Genomic DNA, 23,600 nt, shown 5'->3' on the forward strand with positions numbered 1-23,600 from the left:
TTATTTCATGGTGACTACAGTTTTAAACAGGAATTTTTCCATGTTTGTAAAATTCATGACATGTTGAAACATATTAATTTTTTTTTAAAAAAATGTGCATTCAGATGGTTCAGGACATTAAAAGCGTTTAGTTGATCACGACCGTGATATATTACCAGGTACACAAAGGTAAAAACATTTTTCTGACGTTATTCATTATTGAAATAAATTCCGTCCGGCGCTTGCTTAAAGCCTTCGAAGACAAACGTTCAGGTGAATGAGGAATGTGCAGCAACATGAGGATTAACATTTGACTGGTGAATGGTTAGAAGATTTGACATACAACGTGACCTCAATCTCATCATTCCTCATTATAGATCTATTTTGATGTTTTGGCTTTTACAGGTTGCTAAACAGCAAACACTCTGTGTTCTACAGATATCAAAACTAATTTTTTTTATAAAATACCATTTTCGAAACATACTGTAGTAAGATTTAGGCACTGATAGTTGACGATTAACACCTGATGCCTGTCAAGTGTTACAAAAATAGACAAGGAAAGCTTATCTCGGATCATCTCTTATTTCTGCTTGGTAGTGAAATTCTAGATTTAAAAATGCCAACATTTTACAGTAGTTTTTAAGATGTATGTACTTAGGTTGGAAACCTTTAAACAGTGTTGGATATCGATATGTGCAATAAGCAACAGGACAAGTGAACCAGTGTTGAATTAAGCTATCGGTGAAATGTCGGAAACCATCCAAAATCAAGATTTTTCTGTCCAAAATTACACCATTCGATACAGTACCTAAAGTGTGTTGACAATAACTATCATCTGACAGATCAGAAAACGTCTGTAACAATTAAAGTTATTTTAGGATAAAACATTTGTACAGTGTATAAATTATCACTCAGAGTCTTTTTAGATAATATGTTCACTACTTTTGCATACATACTTGGGTCTCACATTCACAGTGATATCTGACAAAGGAAAAACGCCATGATTTAACACCCGTACACCGTTCCTTTTTGCGGGATTCCTTTATAGGGTCGACCAAAATACAGAAAGTGTACTGACGCTTTACCATAAATAATTAGACCGTAATAAATGTGACGTCATCACTTATTGTCATAAACCTAGTTCATCATCCACACAGCTCTCCTCTATCACTAGCCAGGAGAAAGAAAGTGCAGTTTGTCAAACAGGTTGATATATTTCCACTTTTATTACTGGCATAACTGGATAGGTATATTTATACATACATTCATACTTACATTCACATATATACTTATAATGGTACATATCACACACATTCTAAAAAAAATATCACACAAGATTTCGACGCAACATTTGCCCTGAAATAAGAGAAATCATTTTTACGCATTTTGACACTGTAGTATGTCATTTACATTAAAACAATAAAAAGTTCAATGTTTTAAGATACATATTGTTACCTAATTTGTTTTTCATCCAAAAATGTTAAAACTGTTTTGTCCTGTTGTCCGCCTGTTGAACCGTGACCACCAAGGCTGCTGTGCCGATTGAACAAACGTGGGCCTACTCATAATCAAGGGGAGACAACGCCGGGTAGACCAATCACAACGGAGATATGGTGAACCACAGTTGTTTGTATTAGGTACACACCTGGGTCTCGCCTGACATCTATAAATCCTTCTTGTAAATATATCATTAATACCGTCAATAACGAGTAATCTCCCTAGGCCCATTGGCACCAGGGGGAGCTGTTCATTTTCCCCAACAATTCTCGGGAAATCTCGGGCAGGATTAATTCCCATTCGGCGTTGCCGATTTCTAAATTCCTCCCATATGCAATCCACATATGCATGGTGCACGAAGAACGCAGGGTCATATGAAGACGACTCGATCCGACTCATCTGTTCGCCGATCCATACATGAACGTTGTTGTGAAGTAATTCCAAGTTACTATTGTCCTGTCCACTCGGATGAGTAATCTGCCAAAGCCATCGTCGTCGCAACACGTTATTGATGTTGGTGGCAGTCATCAGATTTCTTTCTGCCCCAATATTACGTCGTAATAGTCCGTACGGAGTTCCCCAATTACGAAATGGTCCGTTTTCTACAACGCCGTTTCCGTTGCCTAGAAACAGGGGAGACCATGTGATTGAGCGTGTGGCATCAGCAAGGCCCTGGTCTAATGTATTATCCCAGTAAGGTATCGTAACGTTCGGAACTTTCTCACGACAGGCGTTTTCCACTCTGATAAAGATAAAAAAAAGTCGATTATGAACCACGTGTTAAACGATATTCTTACCTTATAAGCCACTTATATGTAATCACAGAAACAAATATTACTGATGGTTATCGTAATGAAAGGTAATCCAATTAAGAAAATGTCTAAATTTATTCAGTGAGGGGTTAGTGCACACATCCTCTATATTTCATACTGTAAACGCAATTTAACCGATTATTTGACTTTACTGGGTCTAATTCTGTGTATCGACTGGTCACGGCAATTAATTTGCGAGTATTTTGTATAATTATACTATACTTTTTAGAAATTTAGAAATTTATGTAATTATGTAGTCGTTGCAACTTCCACATCAGATTTTGACGTTTCTATGAATCAATTTTAATTTGCACCAACCACCTCTTCGGTTTTAACATTTTGGCCCCTGGCATCAAAACAGGTCCTAGAAGATCCAAAAAGCAGTATGATCTAGGTAAAGTGATCATTTGTATCGGAAGGTGCCATTCACTTGTGTCTTTTGTGCAATCCTCCACATGTGTTGCAACATTGATATTTGACTATATTTACTCTCCAGGATACTTACAATACCATGTAGACCCTGTGCCAGCCAAGGAAATTTGGCCCACCATGAGCGCCACTAGCTGTGTTTAAGTGGTGGAGGGATGCCAGCGCGTCATACTTATTGGGCTGCACCGACTGAAAAAAGTACAAGAAATAAAAAAAAAAAGAAGAAAACATTGCTTTTCGTTTCGGAATATTACACTCCACTTGTTATCACCAAAAATCACATTTTTTTCTAACACTAACATAATAAATATGAATTTCAGAATGTTGACTTTCTAAGATTAATGCGTTTCAACTATATCATAAATATGGAAACAAATCATTATGGTTTTCATGAATAATATACAATTCGTGTGTATATCAGTTCGTGTGACATGGGCAGGAAGTCAAACCACAAACGACACGTACGTCCAACCATGATCGATCTCGGGACATCAAAAATACAGCACATCACAGCTTGAGCAGTTTATATCGTATACACTGTGCTAATTACAAGTATTCATGTCTCGTTTGTCAACTGTTAAAATTAAAGTAATTAAAGAGTCCTGTTTTTCTGTGTTAAGGACCACAGATACTCTATTCTTTTAATTTTTTTTTCGATTTAGTAGTGGAGTGTGTAAATAGCATTTTTACAAATATTTTTGATAACGCGCATTATGTTGAAATATATGAACAAAAATTAAGTTAAGTCACCTGTAATCAACAAAAAAAAGAAAAACAATTCCTATCTTTACATTTTGACTATTATGGGTTTTTTTTTTCAATTATGCTACTTTTGAAAAACTATCGCCATCGTTTATTAGACGTTATACACCATAAGTCGGGTCATATGAGGACGGATGTCATGAGAGTAACCAAGAGCGGAAAGCAAAGCACAGGGATACAGTTTCTAGAGGGTACAATTAATTGTTTCGGTAACAATGCACTTTTGCAAATTGAAAAACAAAACGAGTTCTTAAAACGGTATAAAATCATTGCTATCTACTGGTCATTCTGATAACAAAGAACACTGTTTTCTAGCGCTACTACACATAGTACTCGTGGGACATACTGGTATACTTTCTAAACTTGGTGTAAATTTGTAAAGTCATTGGATGTTTCCTAAAACACTATGGTTCAGTTGTGTGTATGAATTCTATATAATTGTTTTTTTTTTAAATCATTCTTTTTATTTTCTATATACTAAAGTATTTTCTAATGCTGATATATCATTGATCTCTGCAAATGTTGTATTTCATAACACTTGGAAAATGCCGATATATATGTTCTTAATCTTAGATGTGTTTTGAAAGGCAGTAATGAAGCAGTTGAATATCTTATAAAGCTGTATGGAAATTTTCTACGACTCTGGAATATAAGTAATGATGAATATTTGCTAATGCTGGTGAATATTTGCTAATGCTGGTGAATATATTCTCCAGCTGGTGGATATTTTCTGAGGATAATGTATATATTTCAATGCTGGTGAATGAATTATAAGGCCCATGGATATTTTCTACGCACATTATTTTTTTCAGATGGTAATATTTATTTCCTCAGGCTGTTGAATATTTTCCAAGACTTCTTTATATTTTGTTAAAACCTCTTTCGTATCGCCGAGAATTTGCATTTCCGCGATTATCTATTAAACTGTTCTAGTCTCATTTTTCTACCGATTAAATTTTCGCGATCAACCTTAACGTACCGTGAAATAGTGAAAAATACCGCGAAAATAACCGATTATAGGGTATGTGCATTCTGAATATTTTCTGAGGCCGGTCAATTTAACGTCAGGCAATGACTACTGCACGGTATACGGGGTAAGGCTCCTGTTCACGACAGTGCACAGATAAATAAACATGTCAACCTGATTCGCCTGTATGGCTGTCAGTATCCCGTCAAAAACACCACTTATATATTTTTATGTCATCTTAGCGAGCGGTTGATGGGTTAACGAACTACAGGTGATTACTTATCACTGCTACACCGAGGTGTTTTCATTCTGTGTAATGTTCAAGAGAGACCTGGACGTGTATATATATTGAATACATAAAATATTGTGAACGTTTAATGCAAACCGGGTTCTTAGAATAGAATACGCTGTAAAAGCCTATATTATTCTTTTTATATTATTCTTTTTCACAAATGAGTAAATGTGATTAAAACCAAACAACACAATAGTCATGTACGAATCTTTAAAAAAAAATAAAAAAAGGAACAGCATATTTATTTTTAAATAGCAATGGAAGCATTTATAGAAATCGTTTAAGTCATGAGAAATATTAACCCTGGTAATATTGTAAACACCTGATCCCTGTAAGTAACATTAACCCTGATAATATTGTCAACACATGTCTCCTATAAGTAACATTAACCCTGATACTATTGTAAACACATGTCTCCTGTAAGTAACATTTACCCTGGTACTATTGTAAACACCTGTCTCCTGTAAGTAACATTAACCCTGATACTATTGTAAACACCTGATCCCTGTAAGTAACATTAACCCTGATACTATTGTAAACACATGTCTCCTGTAAGTAACATTAACCCTGATACTATTGTAAACACCTTGATCCTGTAAGCAACATTAACCCTGATACTATTGTAAACACCTGTCTCCTGTAAGTAACATTAACCCTGATACTATTGTAAACACATGTCTCCTGTAAGTAACATTAACCCTGATACTATTGTAAACACCTTGATCCTGTAAGCAACATTAACCCTGATACTATTGTAAACACCTTGATCCTGTAAGTAACATTAACCCTGATACTATTATAAACACCTGTCTCCTGTAAGTAACATTAACCCTGATACTATTGTAAACACATGTCTCCTGTAAGTAACATTAACCCTGATACTATTGTCAACACCATGATCCTGTAAGTAACATTAACCCTGATACTATTGTAAACACATGTCTCCTGTAAGTAACATTAACCCTGATACTATTGTCAACACCATGATCCTGTAAGTAACATTAACCCTGATACTATTGTAAACACCTGTCTCCTGTAAGTAACATTAACCCTGATACTATTGTAAACACATGTCTCCTGTAAGTAACATTAACCCTGATACTATTGTAAACACCTTGATCCTGTAAGTAACAATAACCCTGATACTATTGTAAACACCTGTCTCCTGTAAGTAACATTAACCCTGATACTATTGTAAACACATGTCTCCTGTAAGTAACATTAACCCTGATACTATTGTAAACACCTTGATCCTGTAAGTAACATTAACCCTGATACTATTGTAAACACATGTCTCCTGTAAGTAACATTAACCCTGATACTATTGTAAACACCTTGATCCTGTAAGTAACATTAACCCTGGTACTATTGTAAACACCTGTCTCCGGTAAGTGACATTAACCCTGATATTATTGTAAACACATGTCTCCTGTAAATAAAATTTACCCTGATACTATTGTAAACACCTTGATCCAGTAAGTAACATTAACCCTGATAATATTGTCAACACATGTCTCCTGTAAGTAACATTAACCCTGATACTATTGTAAACACATGTCTCCTGTAAGTAACATTAACCCTGATACTATTGTAAACACTTGATCCTGTAAGTAACTAACCCTGATACTATTGTAAACACCTGTAAGTAACATTAACCCTGATACTATTGTAAACACATGTCTCCTGTAAGTAACATTAACCCTGATACTATTGTAAACACATGTCTCCTGTAAGTAACATTAACCCTGATACTATTGTAAACACCTTGATCCTGTAAGTAAGTAAACACATGTCTCCTGTAAGTAACATTAACCCTGATACTATTGTAAACACCTTGATCCTGTAAGTAACTATCCTGTAAGTAACATTAACCCTGTAACATTACCCTATTGTAAACATCCTGTAAGTAACATTAACCCTGGTACTATTGTAAACACCTGTCTCCTGTAAGTAACATTAACCCTGATACTATTGTAAACACATGTCTCCTGTAAGTAAAATTAACCCTGATACTATTGTAAACACATGTCTCCTGTAAGTAACATTAACCCTGATACTATTGTAAACACATGTCTCCTGTAAGTAACATTAACCCTGATACTATTGTAAACACATGTCTCCTGTAAGTAACATTAACCCTGATACTATTGTAAACACATGTCTCCTGTAAGTAACATTAACCCTGATACTATTGTAAACACATGTCTCCTGTAAGTAACATTAACCCTGATACTATTGTAAACACATGTCTCCTGTAAGTAACATTAACCCTGATACTATTGTAAACACCTTGATCCAGTAAGTAACATTTACCCTGATACTATTGTAAACACCTTGATCCTGTAAGTAACATTAACCCTGATACTATTGTAAACACCTGTCTCCTGTAAGTGACATTAACCCTGATACTATTGTAAACAAGTAAGTGACATTAACCCTGATACTATTGTAAACACATGTCTCCTACCCTGATACTATTGTAAACACCTGTCTCCTGTAAGTGACATTAACCCTGATACTATTGTAAACACATGTCTCCTGTAAATAAAATTTACCCTGACACTATTGTAAACACATGTCTCCTGTAAGTAACATTAACCCTGATACTATTGTAAACACATGTCTCCTGTAAGTAACATTAACCCTGATACTATTGTAAACACCTTGATCCTGTAAGTAACATTAACCCTGATACTATTGTAAACACCTTGATCCTGTAAGTAACATTAACCCTGATACTATTGTAAACACCTTGATCCTGTAAGTAACATTAACCCTGATACCAGTAAGTAACATTAACCCTGATACTATTATAAACACTTGTCTCCTGTAAGTAACATTAACCCTGATACTATTGTAAACACCTTGATCCAGTAAGTAACATTAACCCTGATACTATTGTAAACACATGTCTCCTGTAAGTAACATTAACCCTGATACTATTGTAAACACCTGTCTCCGGTAAGTGACATTAACCCTGATACTATTGTAAACACATGTCTCCTGTAAATAAAATTTACCCTGATACTATTGTAAACACATGTCTCCTGTAAGTAACATTAACCCTGATACTATTGCAAACACCTTGATCCTGTAAGCAACATTAACCCTGATACTATTATCAACTCCTTGATCATGAAAGTAACATTAACCCTGATACTATTGTAAACACCTTAATCCTTTAAGTAACATTAACCCTGATACTATTGTAAACACATGTCTCCTGTAAGTAACATTAACCCTGATACTATTGCAAACACCTTGATCCTGTAAGCAACATTAACCCTGATACTATTATCAACTCCTTGATCATGAAAGTAACATTAACCCTGATACTATTGTAAACACATGTCTCCTGTAAGCAACATTTACCCTGATACTATTGTAAACACCTTGATCACGTAAGTAACATTAACTCTGATACTATTGTAAACACATGTCTCCTGTAAGCAACATTAACCCTGATACTATTATCAACTCCTTGATCCTGTAAGCAACATTTACCCTGATACTATTGTAAACACCTTGATCCAGTAAGTAACATTAACTCTGATACTATTGTAAACACATGTCTCCTGTAAGCAACATTAACCCTGGTACTATTGAAAACAATGACAATACAGTCACGTGTTAATGTGTCAAGAGAACACGTGTCAGGATCCACGCGTATTCCCTGTTACCCTTATCTTACTCATCACCCGGGTATTGTTTGTACACTAAGGCTTTATGAAATATGAATCAAATTTAAACATTTGTCAACTGCGTACAACTCGTGGAGTTAGAAGGTTTCTCTGTAAAAGTGTTCTTATTGGATGAGGAAAAATTCCGAAGTGGCAGACTAAAAAGATTGGTGTCTGATTATATATCAAGAAAATACCACCAGGTCAATATCATAATCCGAAATCAAATTCAGTAACACAGGATCAGAATTAGGAAAAAAATGAGCAAAATGAAAGATTTAGACTCCTGAAAAAGAACAAGGAGAAAAAGACCAGGTGTTCCGGAAGAATAGATGTCTTTTGCTTTATCTACGACACCAGCCATGTTAAGTTGACATCGGGGAAATTTCATTGATTTAAACTTATATTATTGTGTGTCCCCACTGTTGCCTCTGAACCTTTGATAACTCACCCTGTCCTCCTTGAGCATGAGCAAAGCTCTGTGGAAATCCCCTCGTTCTTGGTCAGTCAAAAGGCGATACTCCTTGCGGTAGCGTAGCTGGCCCTCCGGAGGCAGATAAAACAATGTGTTTATCCATCTCACAAACTCCGGATTTAGGGCGAGAGAACGGGCACGTGTGGATGTCTGGAAATGACACAAGGGAAACACGGCCAGCAACAGATATAGGACACGGTATATCGAAGGCATTGTCTGAAAAAGATAAATAATAAATATGAAAATGAATAGATAAATAAATATATAAATGACAAGATAAATAAATAAAACACACTCAAGGAATAACTTCTTGCAGTACCAATTCCGACAAAAATGTATGTTTAAATTTTGGATAGTGTTTCAGCGAAAGTTTCCATCAAATAAAGATTGTTCAACAGGTGAAGTAAGATTATGAAATCATTGGAGTCGTACGGTGATAACCCCAAGTACATCAGTTCAGTAATAACCCCAAGTACATCAGTACAGTGATAACCCCAAGTACAGTGATAACCCCAAGTACATCAGTACAGTGATAACCCCAAGTACAGTGATAACCCAAGTACATCAGTACAGTGATAGGCCCAAGTTCATCAGTTCAGTGATAACCTCAAGTACAGTGATAACCCCAAGTACATCAGTACAGTAATAACCCCAAGTACATCAGTACAGTGATAACCCCAAGTACATCAGTACAGTGATAACCCCAAGTACAGTGATAACCCCAAGTACATCAGTACAGTGATAACCCCAAGTACAGTGATAACCCAAGTACATCAGTACAGTGATAACCCCAAGTACAGTGATAACCCAAGTACATCAGTACAGTAATAACCCCAAGTACATCAGTACAGTGATAAACCCAAGTACATCAGTACAGTGATAACCCCAAGTACATCAGTTCAGTGATAACCCCAAGTACAGTGATAACCCCAAGTACATCAGTACAGTGATAACCCCAAGTACATCAGTTCAGTGATAACCCCAAGTACATCAGTACAGTAATAACCCCAAGTAAAGTGATACCCCAAGTACAGTGATAACCCCAAGTACATCAGTACAGTGATAACCCCAAGTACAGTGATAACCCCAAGTACACCAGTACAGTAATAACCTCAAGTACAGTGATAACCCCAAGTACAGTGATAACCCCAAATAAATCAGTTAAGTGATTACCGCAAGTACATCAGTACAGTAATAACCCCAAGTACATCAGTACAGTAATAACCCCAAGTACATCAGTTCAGTGATAATACCAAGTACAGTAATACCTCAAAGTACATCAGTACAGTGATAACCCCAAGTACATCAGTACAGTGATAACCCCAAGTACAGTGATAACCCCAAGAACAGTAATAACCCCAAGTACATTAGTACAGTGATAACTTAAAGTACAGTAATAACCCAAAGTACATCAGTACAGTGATAACCCGAAGTACAGTGATAACCCCAAGTACAGTAATAACTCCAAGTACACCAGTACAGTGATAACTCCAAGTACATCAGTACAGTGATAACCCCAAGTACATCAGTACAGTAATAACCCCAAGTACATCAGTTCAGTGATAACCCCAAGTACAGTGATAACCCCAAGAACAGTAATAACCCCAAGTACATTAGTACAGTGATAACTTAAAGTACAGTAATAACCCAAAGTACATCAGTACAGTGATAACCCGAAGTACAGTGATAACCCCAAGTACAGTAATAACTCCAAGTACACCAGTACAGTGATAACTCCAAGTACATCAGTACAGTGATAACCCCAAGTACATCAGTACAGTAATAACCCCAAGTACATCAGTTCAGTGATAACCCCAAGTACAGTGATAACCCCAAGTACATCAGTACAGTGATAACCCCAAGTACATCAGTTCAGTGATAACCCCAAGTACATCAGTACAGTAATAACCCCAAGTAAAGTGATACCCCAAGTACAGTGATAACCCCAAGTACATCAGTACAGTGATAACCCCAAGTACAGTGATAACCCCAAGTACACCAGTACAGTAATAACCCCAAGTACAGTGATAACCCCAAGTACAGTGATAACCCCAAATAAATCAGTTAAGTGATTACCGCAAGTACATCAGTACAGTGATAACCCCAAGTACATAACCCCAAGTACAGTAATAATCCCCAAGTACATCAAGTACATCAGTACAGTGATAACCCCAAGTACATCAGTACAGTAATAACCCCAAGTACATCAGTACAGTGATAACTCCAAGTACATCAGTACAGTAATAACCCCAAGTACAGTGATAACCCCAAGTACAGTGATAACCCCAAATAAATCAGTTACGTGATTACCGCAATTACATCAGTACAGTAATAACCCCAAGTACATCAGTACAGTAATAACCCCAAGTACATCAGTTCAGTGATAACCCCAAGTACAGTGATAACCTCAAGTACATCAGTACAGTGATGACCCCAAGTACATCAGTACAGTGTTAACCCCAAGTACATCAGTTCAGTGATAACCCCAAGTACATCAGTACAGTGATAACCCCAAGTACATCAGTACAGTGTTAACCCCAAGTAAATTAGTTCAATGATAACCCCAAGTACAGTGATAACCCCAAGTACATCAGTACAGTGATAACCCCAAGTACATTAGTTCAATGATAACCCCAAGTACAGTGATAACCCCAAGTACATCAGTACAGTGATAACCCCAAGTACATCAGTTCAGTGATAACCCCAAGTAAATGTGTGCTACCCATCAAGGTTGTACGAAATACGCTCTAGTGAATGGCATTTTTCAATACAAGTTTAGATTCAGATGTAGGCCTACAGCGTTTCCGTCTTTGTAGGACTTGTCATTGATGATAAAGGCCTACCTTGCTGAAAACTAGGAGGAGAATAGGGAAAATCACACACGGCCGGAATTGATATAAAAACAGAGAATAAATACGAAGATTATAAAGAGGTGAAAAATAATTGTTTTTGTTAAATATACAGACAAGTTGTTCTACTAAATGAACAACAAAAACGTTAATTGTAAACTGATAAGGATCAATAGAAATATAATCAGGTAAATCACATTTACTGTGCACCAAATTGACAACAAAGATCAGTATTGCCCAGTAGATTGATATTTGTAGTCTGGATATACACCGTACACATTCCACGTACATGTTTATCACGGCCCACCATACAATCTCATTAACTCCGACACTCGCTTTCCTGGACAAAACATGTGTGGCGTTTTATCACTTATAACTGGATTTTTTAATACCCAAATCATGTATAGTTATGTTTATCCTCTCGCCTTTATGATGTTTTATCATAATGGAAAGTCTACCTAATTAGTGTTTTTAGTCGACAGTTTTGATGAGCAGAACTAAATAATGCAATCAGGGACAATGGATAAGGACGTTCATCTTACAACTGAATTTAAAGGCAAACAGTTTGTAAACTGAAACTCTATAGCACATTCCAACATTTGAAAATTTTAAAAGTAGTTATAGAAAATCTGTCAATCTCCACATAGTTCATTCTGACAATGCTGACTTTCAGAACTAGACAATAAATAAAAAGTGCCATTTACATTGCAAAAATGTAACAAATGTGAGTGAGAAACAGAACAGTAGCCAAAGACCATTAACTGCAGATAAACATCCTGTGTTCGTTGTCTTCTGATCTGGTGACCAACAAAACACCATCACAGATTCTTCTCCAAATACAAGGCAACGAATCAAACGTCACCTAACGAGATGTAATTTGGAGGAAATAGCTGTTGTGATTTTTAAGTGGAGATCATCACCCTCTGTCAACCAGAAAATACACCAATTAGTATGTGTAACGATCATACGAATTTTCAACAAATTGAAACGAAATAACACTTCGAAAAACAAGTTTATACATGAAGGGAAATGTTTTCAACACTAATGTGTTCATGTACAAAAATTTAATGTATTGTAACACATCTGTATGACATCCGGGGAGACATTTTACAACACCATTACAAAAGAACGCTTTCCAGGATGTAAACAAAATCTCGAAAAATATCCTCATCGACAACAAAACTGAAGGCTATTCATGTGATCAAGGATGGCGTTCATAGCCGATATAATACAACAAATATGATAAAGGTTTTTATATGTTTGATTGTTTGTTTATTTGTTTGTGTGTTTGTTAACAGGAAGGGTAATTTTGGGAAAGGGACTCGTGGTAGTAACTTTGACTACCTCACTGAAAAAAATACTGGAGGCCCTCCGTGGCATGCCTTCCAGAGCAGATGGTTAAGTGCCTTGTGGAAAGACACAACCATGACAGCACATGCCGATCCATTTATCAGATTCCTGACTCGGAAAAAAAACCCCGCAGTTTGTAGGGTGTATCGAACCATGCACCTCGGAACTTCTCAGAAGGCTACGTTCAGTCTAAGTCAATATAGGAAAATATAAAACCATAGATTGACAATGTCGCCAAGTCGTACAAAGTTAGGTAGATTCCGGTAACTTATACCAGCCCAATTGGAGAATTAGCAACTTTAATTTCAATGTCATGGATTTGTATCGCAATCAATCAGTAAAAATGAGGCCCGGTAGAATGTAGTATGTACTAACAGTCGGTGAACTGTTATCATTTCGCTGGTTATAACGGACGTCGCCTAGACAACGATTTACCAGGCAGATGGTCGATGAAGCAAATCACATCTGATGCTTGTACCTTTTCTTATCATGCTTGGTTTTGTAAAGGTTTTCTTTGAACACGTCGTTGTTCTTACATGGTTTATGAGTTTATCATTCTCCGGATCATAACCCGCAGATCCTAAACATTGTCGTAATGATATTAGTAGTCAGGCATAAAAGTCGTTAGCAGTGGAAAAATGTCACGAGGGTCTTCGGTCTATCGCTATGGTGACACTAGAAAGCACGAGTACTGCCGAAACAAAACTTAAAAGAATGATGGATTTAGATTACAAACAAGGTTACTTTTGATAGATATACAGGGAGAATTTACAGAATAAAATATCATCATAAGGTCGGACGAAAACCTGTATGATATAACACCAGGAAATGGTTCTCGTTTGATCACAGAAAGCAGTACGACGGTCCCTTCATCGATATGACAAGTGCCACTAAATGTTTACACTAGTTATGTAACAAATGTACAAGTTATTTGTTTTAACTTATTACCTGAACAAAATGTCTTCTCATATTCCAATCAATGATGTATGTTTTTCTACCAAGAGCATGTAACGTTTCAGCAAAACTTGACGGCTGACAGCTCCGACCACAGTGACTTGCGAGTTTATAGGAGAAAGAAGACAATTAATTACCTGACCAACAGGGTCAAGAATGAGGTTAACAGATTCGAACAGCATTGTTCTTGTATAAAAGATAATAGTTGATATTCAGATCTCTAATGCGCACGCCAAAACGGTTAAAGTTCAATTTCGTCTATCGCTAGATATTGACCATACGTATACTAAACTTAGTACATTTTCTGTTCGTATTTCATAGTATTTCATAACTTTTATATACTCGTTTTCTACTCTTCCTTTAATCCATGCCGGCTCGTTCCTTCCCTCCCACTCATTCTATACTCTTCCATTAATCCGTGCCCGCTCGTTCCTTCCCTCCCACTCATTCTATACTCTTCCATTAATCCGTGCCCGCTCGTTCCTTCCCTCTCACTCATTCTATACTCTTCCATTAATCCGTGCCCGCTCGTTCCTTCCCTCTCACTCATTCTATACTCTTCCATTAATCCGTGCCCGCTCGTTCCTTCCCTCCCACTCATTCTATACTCTTCCATTAATCCGTGCCCGCTCGTTCCTTCCCTCCCACTCATTCTATACTCTTCCATTAATCCGTGCCCGCTCGTTCCTTCCCTCCCACTCATTCTATACTCTTCCATTAATCCGTGCCCGCTCGTTCCTTCCCTCTCACTCATTCTATACTCTTCCATTAATCCGTGCCCGCTCGTTCCTTCCCTCCCACTCATTCTATACTCTTCCTTTAATCCGTGCCCGCTCGTTCCTTCCCTCCCACTCATTCTATACTCTTCCATTAATCCGTGCCCGCTCGTTCCTTCCCTCCCACTCATTCTATACTCTTCCGTCGTTCTCTGGCACTCAGAGCAAAAACAGTTGAATACTGTGAAATCATTGATTTTCGTTGGCGTTTTCTTTTAATTCGTTGTTACTCACAATCCACGAATTTATATGTAAACGAAATGATAAATATGTAAAATGACGTAGATTATAGAACTTGGAGATTTCGAGAGCGAGATTGATCTAGGATACCAAGAACATGCATATTTTTGTAAAACCACGAAATTCGAGTCCGACGAAAATATCTGATTTTACTGTAGAAAGGTTCTATATGCATACGAATTCACTATAAATAAAGGTACATGATAACAGTCGTGAATAAAATGTATGGTAGAAAAACCGAGATGTTTAAGACACCTGCTGTAATTCTCTGGTACTTTTTCACTAGTCTCCGTGTGAATCTTTCTTTTGTTCATATTTTGCCCTAGTTTTATGGAATTTAAGTTCGGCTTATAATTATGTTGACATGTTGGTATTTTCTTATAGTTTTTTGTAAAGGTTTTGCTGTATAACTACGCGGAACTACTCACTACTTCTGTTTTAAACCTGCCGATGTGAATATATAGTACCAGTCCATGCATGTGTTCATGTCTGAGCGCTGGTTTTTATGATGGTTTGGACTCAGCCGCCGGCCATCGGCATGACAGCAGGACGGACACCAGACAGCTAAATATGCAACACTACAATAGTGGGCTTTATCGCATTGGACAATAAGATATAACTGAAACTGACCCCTGTCCAAAAAGGATTTGGGTCACTTCCACTCCTAGATTTGACCATGGGTCATACACCTTAAATGGTTAACAATTTTACAACATGGCTAAATTTCTGTCATTTTTTCGCTTTATTAAATTCTTACTTATTAAAGTTGAATATGCTGACGAAAAAAGCCCGTCGTTGTCTTTATTTGTGCCGTAGCAAGTTTGACATCTTTCAAAGAAGTGATTAACAGCTAGAAATTGCTTAACTTTACAGGTTAACGTTTGCATAAAAACAATAAATTGATTTCTGACGCATTGCTATTGCGGAAAATGACACATCATCGACAAAACAATAGATTCATTGTTATTCGTACGTATATGATTTTGAGAAAAGTAGTTAAATATAAGCGCTAAGTTTGTCTTCCATTACCATGTTTAATATAGATGAATGATTGAGTAAAATCATTGTTTAAACTAAGAGCTTCAAATGTTCCTTTTCATTACTCTGTTTACAGATATACATTTCCTTTATCTCAGAATTAAATTTACTTACAGTACTGTGACTAATCAAAACGCAACATATCTGTACACAAACGACCGCAAGTGACATCATATTTCATCGTCTGCTCGTCGTTTGTCAGAAGTCTAATTTATTTGTCTATTAATTGTTTTCGTGAAAGAGGTTTTGACGTCATCATAAAGACCGCCTACAACCTTAATATTGATCTGACCATTTCCTCTTACAAACGTTTCTTTGAGTACAACCTGACATATTCATTAAGTAATTTATGCTGTGTTCTGTTTGATATTGATTATGTGATGCCGTGACCTAGGTCAAACATTGAAGCTGGTCATAACCATCTGTAAACCTGTCCAGCCTGCATGGATGACGTAATACATCGGCAAAGGTAGGAAAACCTACCGGTTTTCTCAGGCAGAGAAAAAGTATATCACGAAGGAAAACATATTTTCAGGCAAAGAATTAAAAAAAACTCATGATGTTTACAGTCTTAAAGTTTCCCTAGGGGAATGTATCTATGCATGGCCGTGTTTAATATATTTCGGAAGTATTATCTCACGCCTTTCAAGAACACCTGCTTGGCGTATCGAGCACACGACACATACGGTTTTGAGTCAAAGGCAGGTTAATTTTATGTTTATTTAGTCTCATTGGTTACTTATATGGTAATTAAAAAACCCTCCCTCATTTGAAATAAGTTCATTGTATCTGTTGGCTAATTTCACCACCATTACATGTTATGAAATTATTGATTCCAGAATGCATGCATTGTCATTTAAGAATTCAAGGTTAACATCGTCGAATACACTTTAAAATTTCTGAAATCTACATTTTAACAAGAAGCAAAGCAAGTTTGGCTCAGTTAATTTACTTTTTACAAAAAGACGTTTCACCTGAATTTATTGTCTTCAGATAATGTTAGGTGTACTACTATATAAACCACAGAAGTTCACCATTAAACAGTTTATTATTATTACCTTTGTATTGATTGTATCTCGACGAGTTTAATCAGAATTACGCAGACGAATTTTCTTCAAGATTCTACAGTCGTCTGCGATTCACAATCTTGGTCACAAGAACTCTTTGTATGAGCGGATCCATATACACACAACACGGTTTAGATCGACGTCCTTACAATTCTTGATTCATAGATGTCTGAACTGTCATCTATAAACAACTGCAGATAAAAACAAGACTCCTCACAACCTCGTGAGTTTAATGTTGTAATATTGACGCCTTGTGTATTATAACTGGCACGTAAAACTTACTATATAATACCAAACTCTTGAGATAATTGTTCAAAATGCTTTAACTTCTGTAGAGTTGTATAATCAAATATCATTACTCTACTTTAAAACTGTGTAATTGGTATTCATTACCTGTATATATGTATATGTATATAATATATGTATGTAAAAGATTTGACACATAACGAAAAATATTTGTATCATTGTTAGTAGAGCGTGCTTGCTTTTGTTTGTATCCGAATTTTCATAATTACATATAAAGTAACTCTGATGACGTAATATGACATTATTATGAAAATCAATCACAAGAATAATCGAATATAGATAGCAAGCTTATCAGTAGATATCATACATACATCAACATTAAATAAAAATTTAAAAAACCTGTAATTTAATTTAACTACTGGTGTTAAAAAGAATAGAAAATTTTCAATAATCCCTTCAAAGTTCCCGATCAAAATCACAAGTCTTTAAAATAAAATGTTCAAGTTTTAAAATATCAATCATTTATTAATGTCACACTCCATGTAACAATGACTGAGTTGTACTTGTAAACCCCAAAGAAAGTTGATCTAAACAATCAGAGGGAAAGAAATAAACTAGATTTTTACCGTATAAAATCAAGATCATAATTGCATTAAATCTATTCGTGTAAAAAATTAGAGGATCATTAAAAATCTGAAAATGTAATAAATCAATTAAACGAAATTCTCGTATGAAATTTAAGTTTTAGTCAAATGGCTAACTTTTAAAGAAGAAAGCAAAAAATCTTTAAGTAGTAAGGAATGCGGGAGTTTTCGTGTGTTTCAAAGTTTCCATTTGTCATACTCTTCCACTGTTTTGCGAACACAGTAGTAGCAGCAGTAACAACAACATCATCATCAATGATAACAACAACAACAATTACAACAACAACGGTAACAACACCAACAATAAGGACGTCTCTATTATAACGAAGGATAAGACATACGAATACATTTATAGAGGTAAGCCGCCTAGAAGCTCAACGCGCTACTAGAACGCTAGATATGGCTATAAAAAATTTTGACCGGAGCCATGTCGTAAAACGTCATGTCACATATGTATATTACCTGCTACGTTACAATAAGCCATCGACTTTTGTGACTTGAAGTACATTTTGTGGCGCACGGCCTGAGGACTATCCAAATTTCTACAGTGTATTTGTTCGTTAGTGTCGTTATAGGAATGTCAGTTGAACACCAATACAAATCTGTCGATAAAACCAGTCTAAGTTTGAACGATTCACCAACGGCTGTCTGCGATTTTATAAATAAATTGTTCGATAGATATCAGCTACATAAATCTGACAAATACTGCATAAACTATCCTTGTAATTACTCTATTTCACATCCATATTCTTACTATACGTCCCTGTCACAACACTCTTGTATGGAACCAGATATTGTAATTGGATCAGTGTCATTTTAGTGCTTCACATCACGCTTCGTACAATAGCGTGAGACATACGAACAAAACGTTTTAAGGATTTCGATCAGTATCGGGTTAAAAAAAAACACATTTTCCTTCTCCAACTACCTACTTTTCTCATTGCTTTACCTTGTCTACTAACTTTCTCTTTTCTCGCCTGTTGAAAGGTTGAACGGACGTTAAATCTGGTAAATTGATTAATCAATCAATCACAATTTTATCAATAGATATTAATTATAATGATAAACTTTATTTATTTTATAACTATTGCGAAGCAAGTTTTTCCAACTTATATTAATCACTCTTGTTGGCTCGGATATTAATTGATATATACCTTAATTGATTAAAGAGGATACTGCAAAGGATACTCAAGAGAAAAGTACCTTTCAATACTTTTAATACAGATTTAGAGTAAAAAGTGATCGTACTAAACCCATGTCTTCTTGACCAAGAGCAAAGTTGACTTTTCGATGTTTATCCAATACAGATGTCTAGTATATACCTATGTTAAAACTCAACAGACTTCGTGGACAGAAACTGATTGCTGTCCACATCAACAGCATAATAATGAAATAATCAATCTCAGGCAAGATTAGTCATATCTTCTATTAAAATATTCTGATCTATTGATAGAATTATGGAAATATAATGTAGATTTATAAGAAAAATCTTGCGAAATACACAAATAAAGAATAGATATTTATCATACCAATGTTTCCATACTTTAGTTGTTTGTAATCATGTTTAATTATTGAACTCGTTCATTTCAATATGACATGGACATTAATAAAGAAAATTTTATAAATCACGTTTAAACACTTTCTCAGTCAAACAGTTGAATTTAATCTAAGCGAACATACTACCGCGACATTGGTGTGACGACATAATTGAAATGTCATAGTTAAATGAGATACATGCATATATATCATGAATGATGTGCAAGGAAGCATACAGCCTGAACTATAACACTAATCACAGGTATAATGTGTAAGATAGCATATAACCCTAACTCTAACACTAATCACAGGTATAATGTGTAAGATAGCATATAACCCTAACTCTAACACTAAGCACAGGTATAATGTGTAAGATAGCATATAACCCTAACTCTAACACTAAGCACAGGTATAATGTGTAAGATAGCATATAACCCTAACTCTAACACTAATCACAGGTATAATGTGTAAGATAGCATATAACCCTAACTCTAACACTAAGCACAGGTATAATGTGTAAGATAGCATATAACCCTAACTCTAACACTAAGCACAGATATAATGTGTAAGGCAGCATATAACCCTTACTCTAACACTAAGCACAGGTATAATGTGTAAGGCAGCATACAACATTAACTCTGATACCAATCACAGGTATAATGTGTAAGGTAGCATACAACCTTAACTCTGATACCAATCACAGGTATAATGTGTAAGGTAGGATACAACATTAACTCTGATACAAATGTCAAGGTATAATGTGTAAGGTAGGATACAACATTAACTCTGATACAAATGTCAAGGTATAACGTGAAAGGTAGCATACAACATTAACTCTGATACAAATGTCAAGGTATAACGTGAAAGGTAGCATACAACCTTAACTCTGATACCAATTACAGGTATAATGTGTAAGGTAGCATACAACCTTAACTCTGATACCAATTACAGGTATAATGTGTAAGGTAGCATACAACCTTAACTCTGATACCAATTACAGGTATAATGTGTAAGGTAGCATACAACCTTAACTCTGATACCAATTACAGGTATAATGTGTAAGGTAGCATACAACCTTAACTCTGATACCAATCACAGGTATAATGTGTAAGGTAGCATACAACCTTAACTCTGATACCAATTACAGGTATAATGTGTAAGGTAGCATACAACCTTAACTCTGATACCAATTACATGTATAATATGTAAGGTAGCATACAACATTAACTCTGATACCAATTACAGGTATAATGTGTAAGGTAGCATACAACCTTAACTCTGATACCAATTACATGTATAATGTGTAAGGTAGCATACAACCTTAACTCTGATACCAATTACAGGTATAATGTGTAAGGTAGCATACAACATTAACTCTGATACAATCCACATGTATAATATGTAAGGTAGCATACAACATTAACTCTGATACCAATTACAGGTATAATGTGTAAGGTAGCATACAACCTTAACTCTGATACCAATTACAGGTATAATGTGTAAGGTAGCATACAACATTAACTCTGATACAATCCACATGTATAATGTGTAAGGTAGCATACAACCTTAACTCTGATACCAATTACAGGTATAATGTGAAAGGTAGCATACAACCTTAACTCTGATACCAATTACAGGTATAATGTGAAAGGTAGCATACAACATTAACTCTGATACCAATTACAGGTATAATGTGAAAGGTAGCATACAACATTAACTCTGATACCAATTACAGGTATAATGTGTAAGGTAGCATACAACCTTAACTCTGATACCAATTACAGGTATAATGTGAAAGGTAGCATACAACCTTAACTCTAATACCAATTACAGGTATAATGTGAAAGGTAGCATACAACCTTAACTCTGATACCAATTACAGGTATAATGTGTAAGGTAGCATACAACCTTAACTCTGATACCAATTACAGGTATAATGTGAAAGGTAGCATACAACCTTAACTCTGATACCAATTACAGGTATAATGTGAAAGGTAGCATACAACCTTAACTCTGATACCAATTACAGGTATAATGTGTAAGGTAGCATACAACCTTAACTCTGATACCAATTACAGGTATAATGTGTAAGGTAGCATACAACCTTAACTCTGATACCAATTACAGGTATAATGTGAAAGGTAGCATACAACCTTAACTCTGATACCAATTACAGGTATAATGTGTAAGGTAGCATACAACCTTAACTCTGATACCAATTACAGGTATAATGTGAAAGGTAGCATACAACCTTAACTCTGATACAAATGTCAAGGTATAATGTGTAAGGTAGCATACAACCTTAACTCTGATACCAATCACAAGCATAGCGTATACATCTTAATTAAGCCGTTTCACAGAAAAACAAAATTGAGTAAAAACTACTCCTCACTTCCGGTATGTGTATATATTCCGAATGCATAAAAATTATATTCCTTTTCGACAAATGCATACATTTATTTTTAATAATTGTTATTCATGTAAATCATCTACTAATTATGTCACGTAATATGGCAACATAAATAATACAGCTGTCAACTCGATGTGATCATCTGAAATGTTGTATGTAATGTCTCGTTCCATTTTGCTCCAGAATAAATTACGCCAATTTTCGCCGCGCGAGGTAACATGGCGCTTGACATAGAGACCCATGTATTATTCATATATTAGTGTGACTTATGGGTTCAAGGCACAATGTACGTTACACTTTACACTGCAATATGTCAAACATATTCCATCCGATAATAATTTAATTGAGACGTGCGATGAAATAATTTGATATTTATGTCTCCTTAATGAAATTAGTTATTGTAGGTATAAGCATTTGAAATTTAAAAGCGACCCTTATCTCTTATGGACCGCGTTTACATGTGAAACGTGGAAATCCGAAATTTCAAGGATGCAATACAAATATCTTTAGCTGTATTTACACTCGGAACAGCAAAATGTTAAATATATCTATGTCATTCATAAAAAAATTCATTTTCTTAAAAAAGACATAAACAAAACGTTCTGCATATTTTCACGTTTCTTCTCAAGTCATCTATTTATAATTAAACGTGTGTATGTGTATATGAGGCGTCTAGAAGAAACGCTGTGTCAGGGAGAGAAAGGAGGCAGAGACATTAATGTGTATTATATATATAAACGTCCCAACGATGGCATAACTGCATTTATAGATACATAGAAATCCCTACCAAAGCATCAATATATATATAGATAAATAAGGGTCCCAACCACGATATCATTATATATAGATAAATAAGGGTCCCAAACACGATATCATTATATATAGATAAATAAGGGTCCCAACCACGATATCATTATATATATAGATAAATAAGGGTCCCAACCACGATATCATTATATATATAGATAAATAAGGGTCCCAAACACGATATCATTATATATAGATAAATAAGGGTCCTAAACACGATATCATTATATATAGATAAATAAGGGTCCCAACCACGATATCATTATATATATAGATAAATAAGGGTCCCAACCACAATATCATTATATATAGATAAAAAAGGGTCCCAAACACGATATCATTATATATATAGATAAATAAGGGACCCTACCACGATATCATTATATATATAGATAAATAAGGTTCCCAACCACGATATCATTCTATATATAGATAAATAAGGTTCCCAACCACGATATCATTTTATATATAGATAAATAAGGGACCCTACCACGATATCATTTTATATATAGATAAATAAGGTTCCCAACCACAATATCATTTTATATATAGATAAATAAGGTTCCCAACCACGATATCATTATATATAGATAAATAAGGGTCCCAACCACGATATCATTACATATAGATAAATAAGGGTCCCAACCATGATATCATTATATATAGATAAATAAGGGACCCTACCACGATATCATTATATATAGATAAATAAGGGTCCCAAACACGATATCATTATATATAGATAAATAAGGGTCCCAACCACGATATCATTATATATAGATAAATAAGG

General features: G+C 35.4%; 1 protein-coding gene across 1 annotated transcript; it reads right to left on the reverse strand.

Annotated features, from left to right (window-relative positions):
• Positions 1-1,446: 1,446 nt before the first annotated feature.
• On the reverse strand, positions 1,447-9,130 carry LOC132544023 (putative tyrosinase-like protein tyr-1). The gene is made up of 3 exons (XM_060207582.1): positions 8,870-9,130; positions 2,794-2,906; positions 1,447-2,218 (listed from the first exon to the last, which is right to left on the reverse strand). The coding sequence occupies exons 1-3, from the start codon at positions 9,104-9,106 to the stop codon at positions 1,447-1,449; spliced, it is 1,122 nt and encodes a 373-aa protein (XP_060063565.1). The 5' UTR covers positions 9,107-9,130.
• Between the last annotated feature and the right edge of the window lie 14,470 nt (positions 9,131-23,600).

This window comes from Ylistrum balloti, unplaced genomic scaffold, assembly GCF_031769215.1.
Source record: "Ylistrum balloti isolate Yb309-2 unplaced genomic scaffold, AGI_CSIRO_Ybal_v1 Utg369776, whole genome shotgun sequence".
In the NCBI taxonomy this organism is placed as follows: Eukaryota; Metazoa; Mollusca; class Bivalvia; order Pectinida; family Pectinidae; genus Ylistrum; species Ylistrum balloti.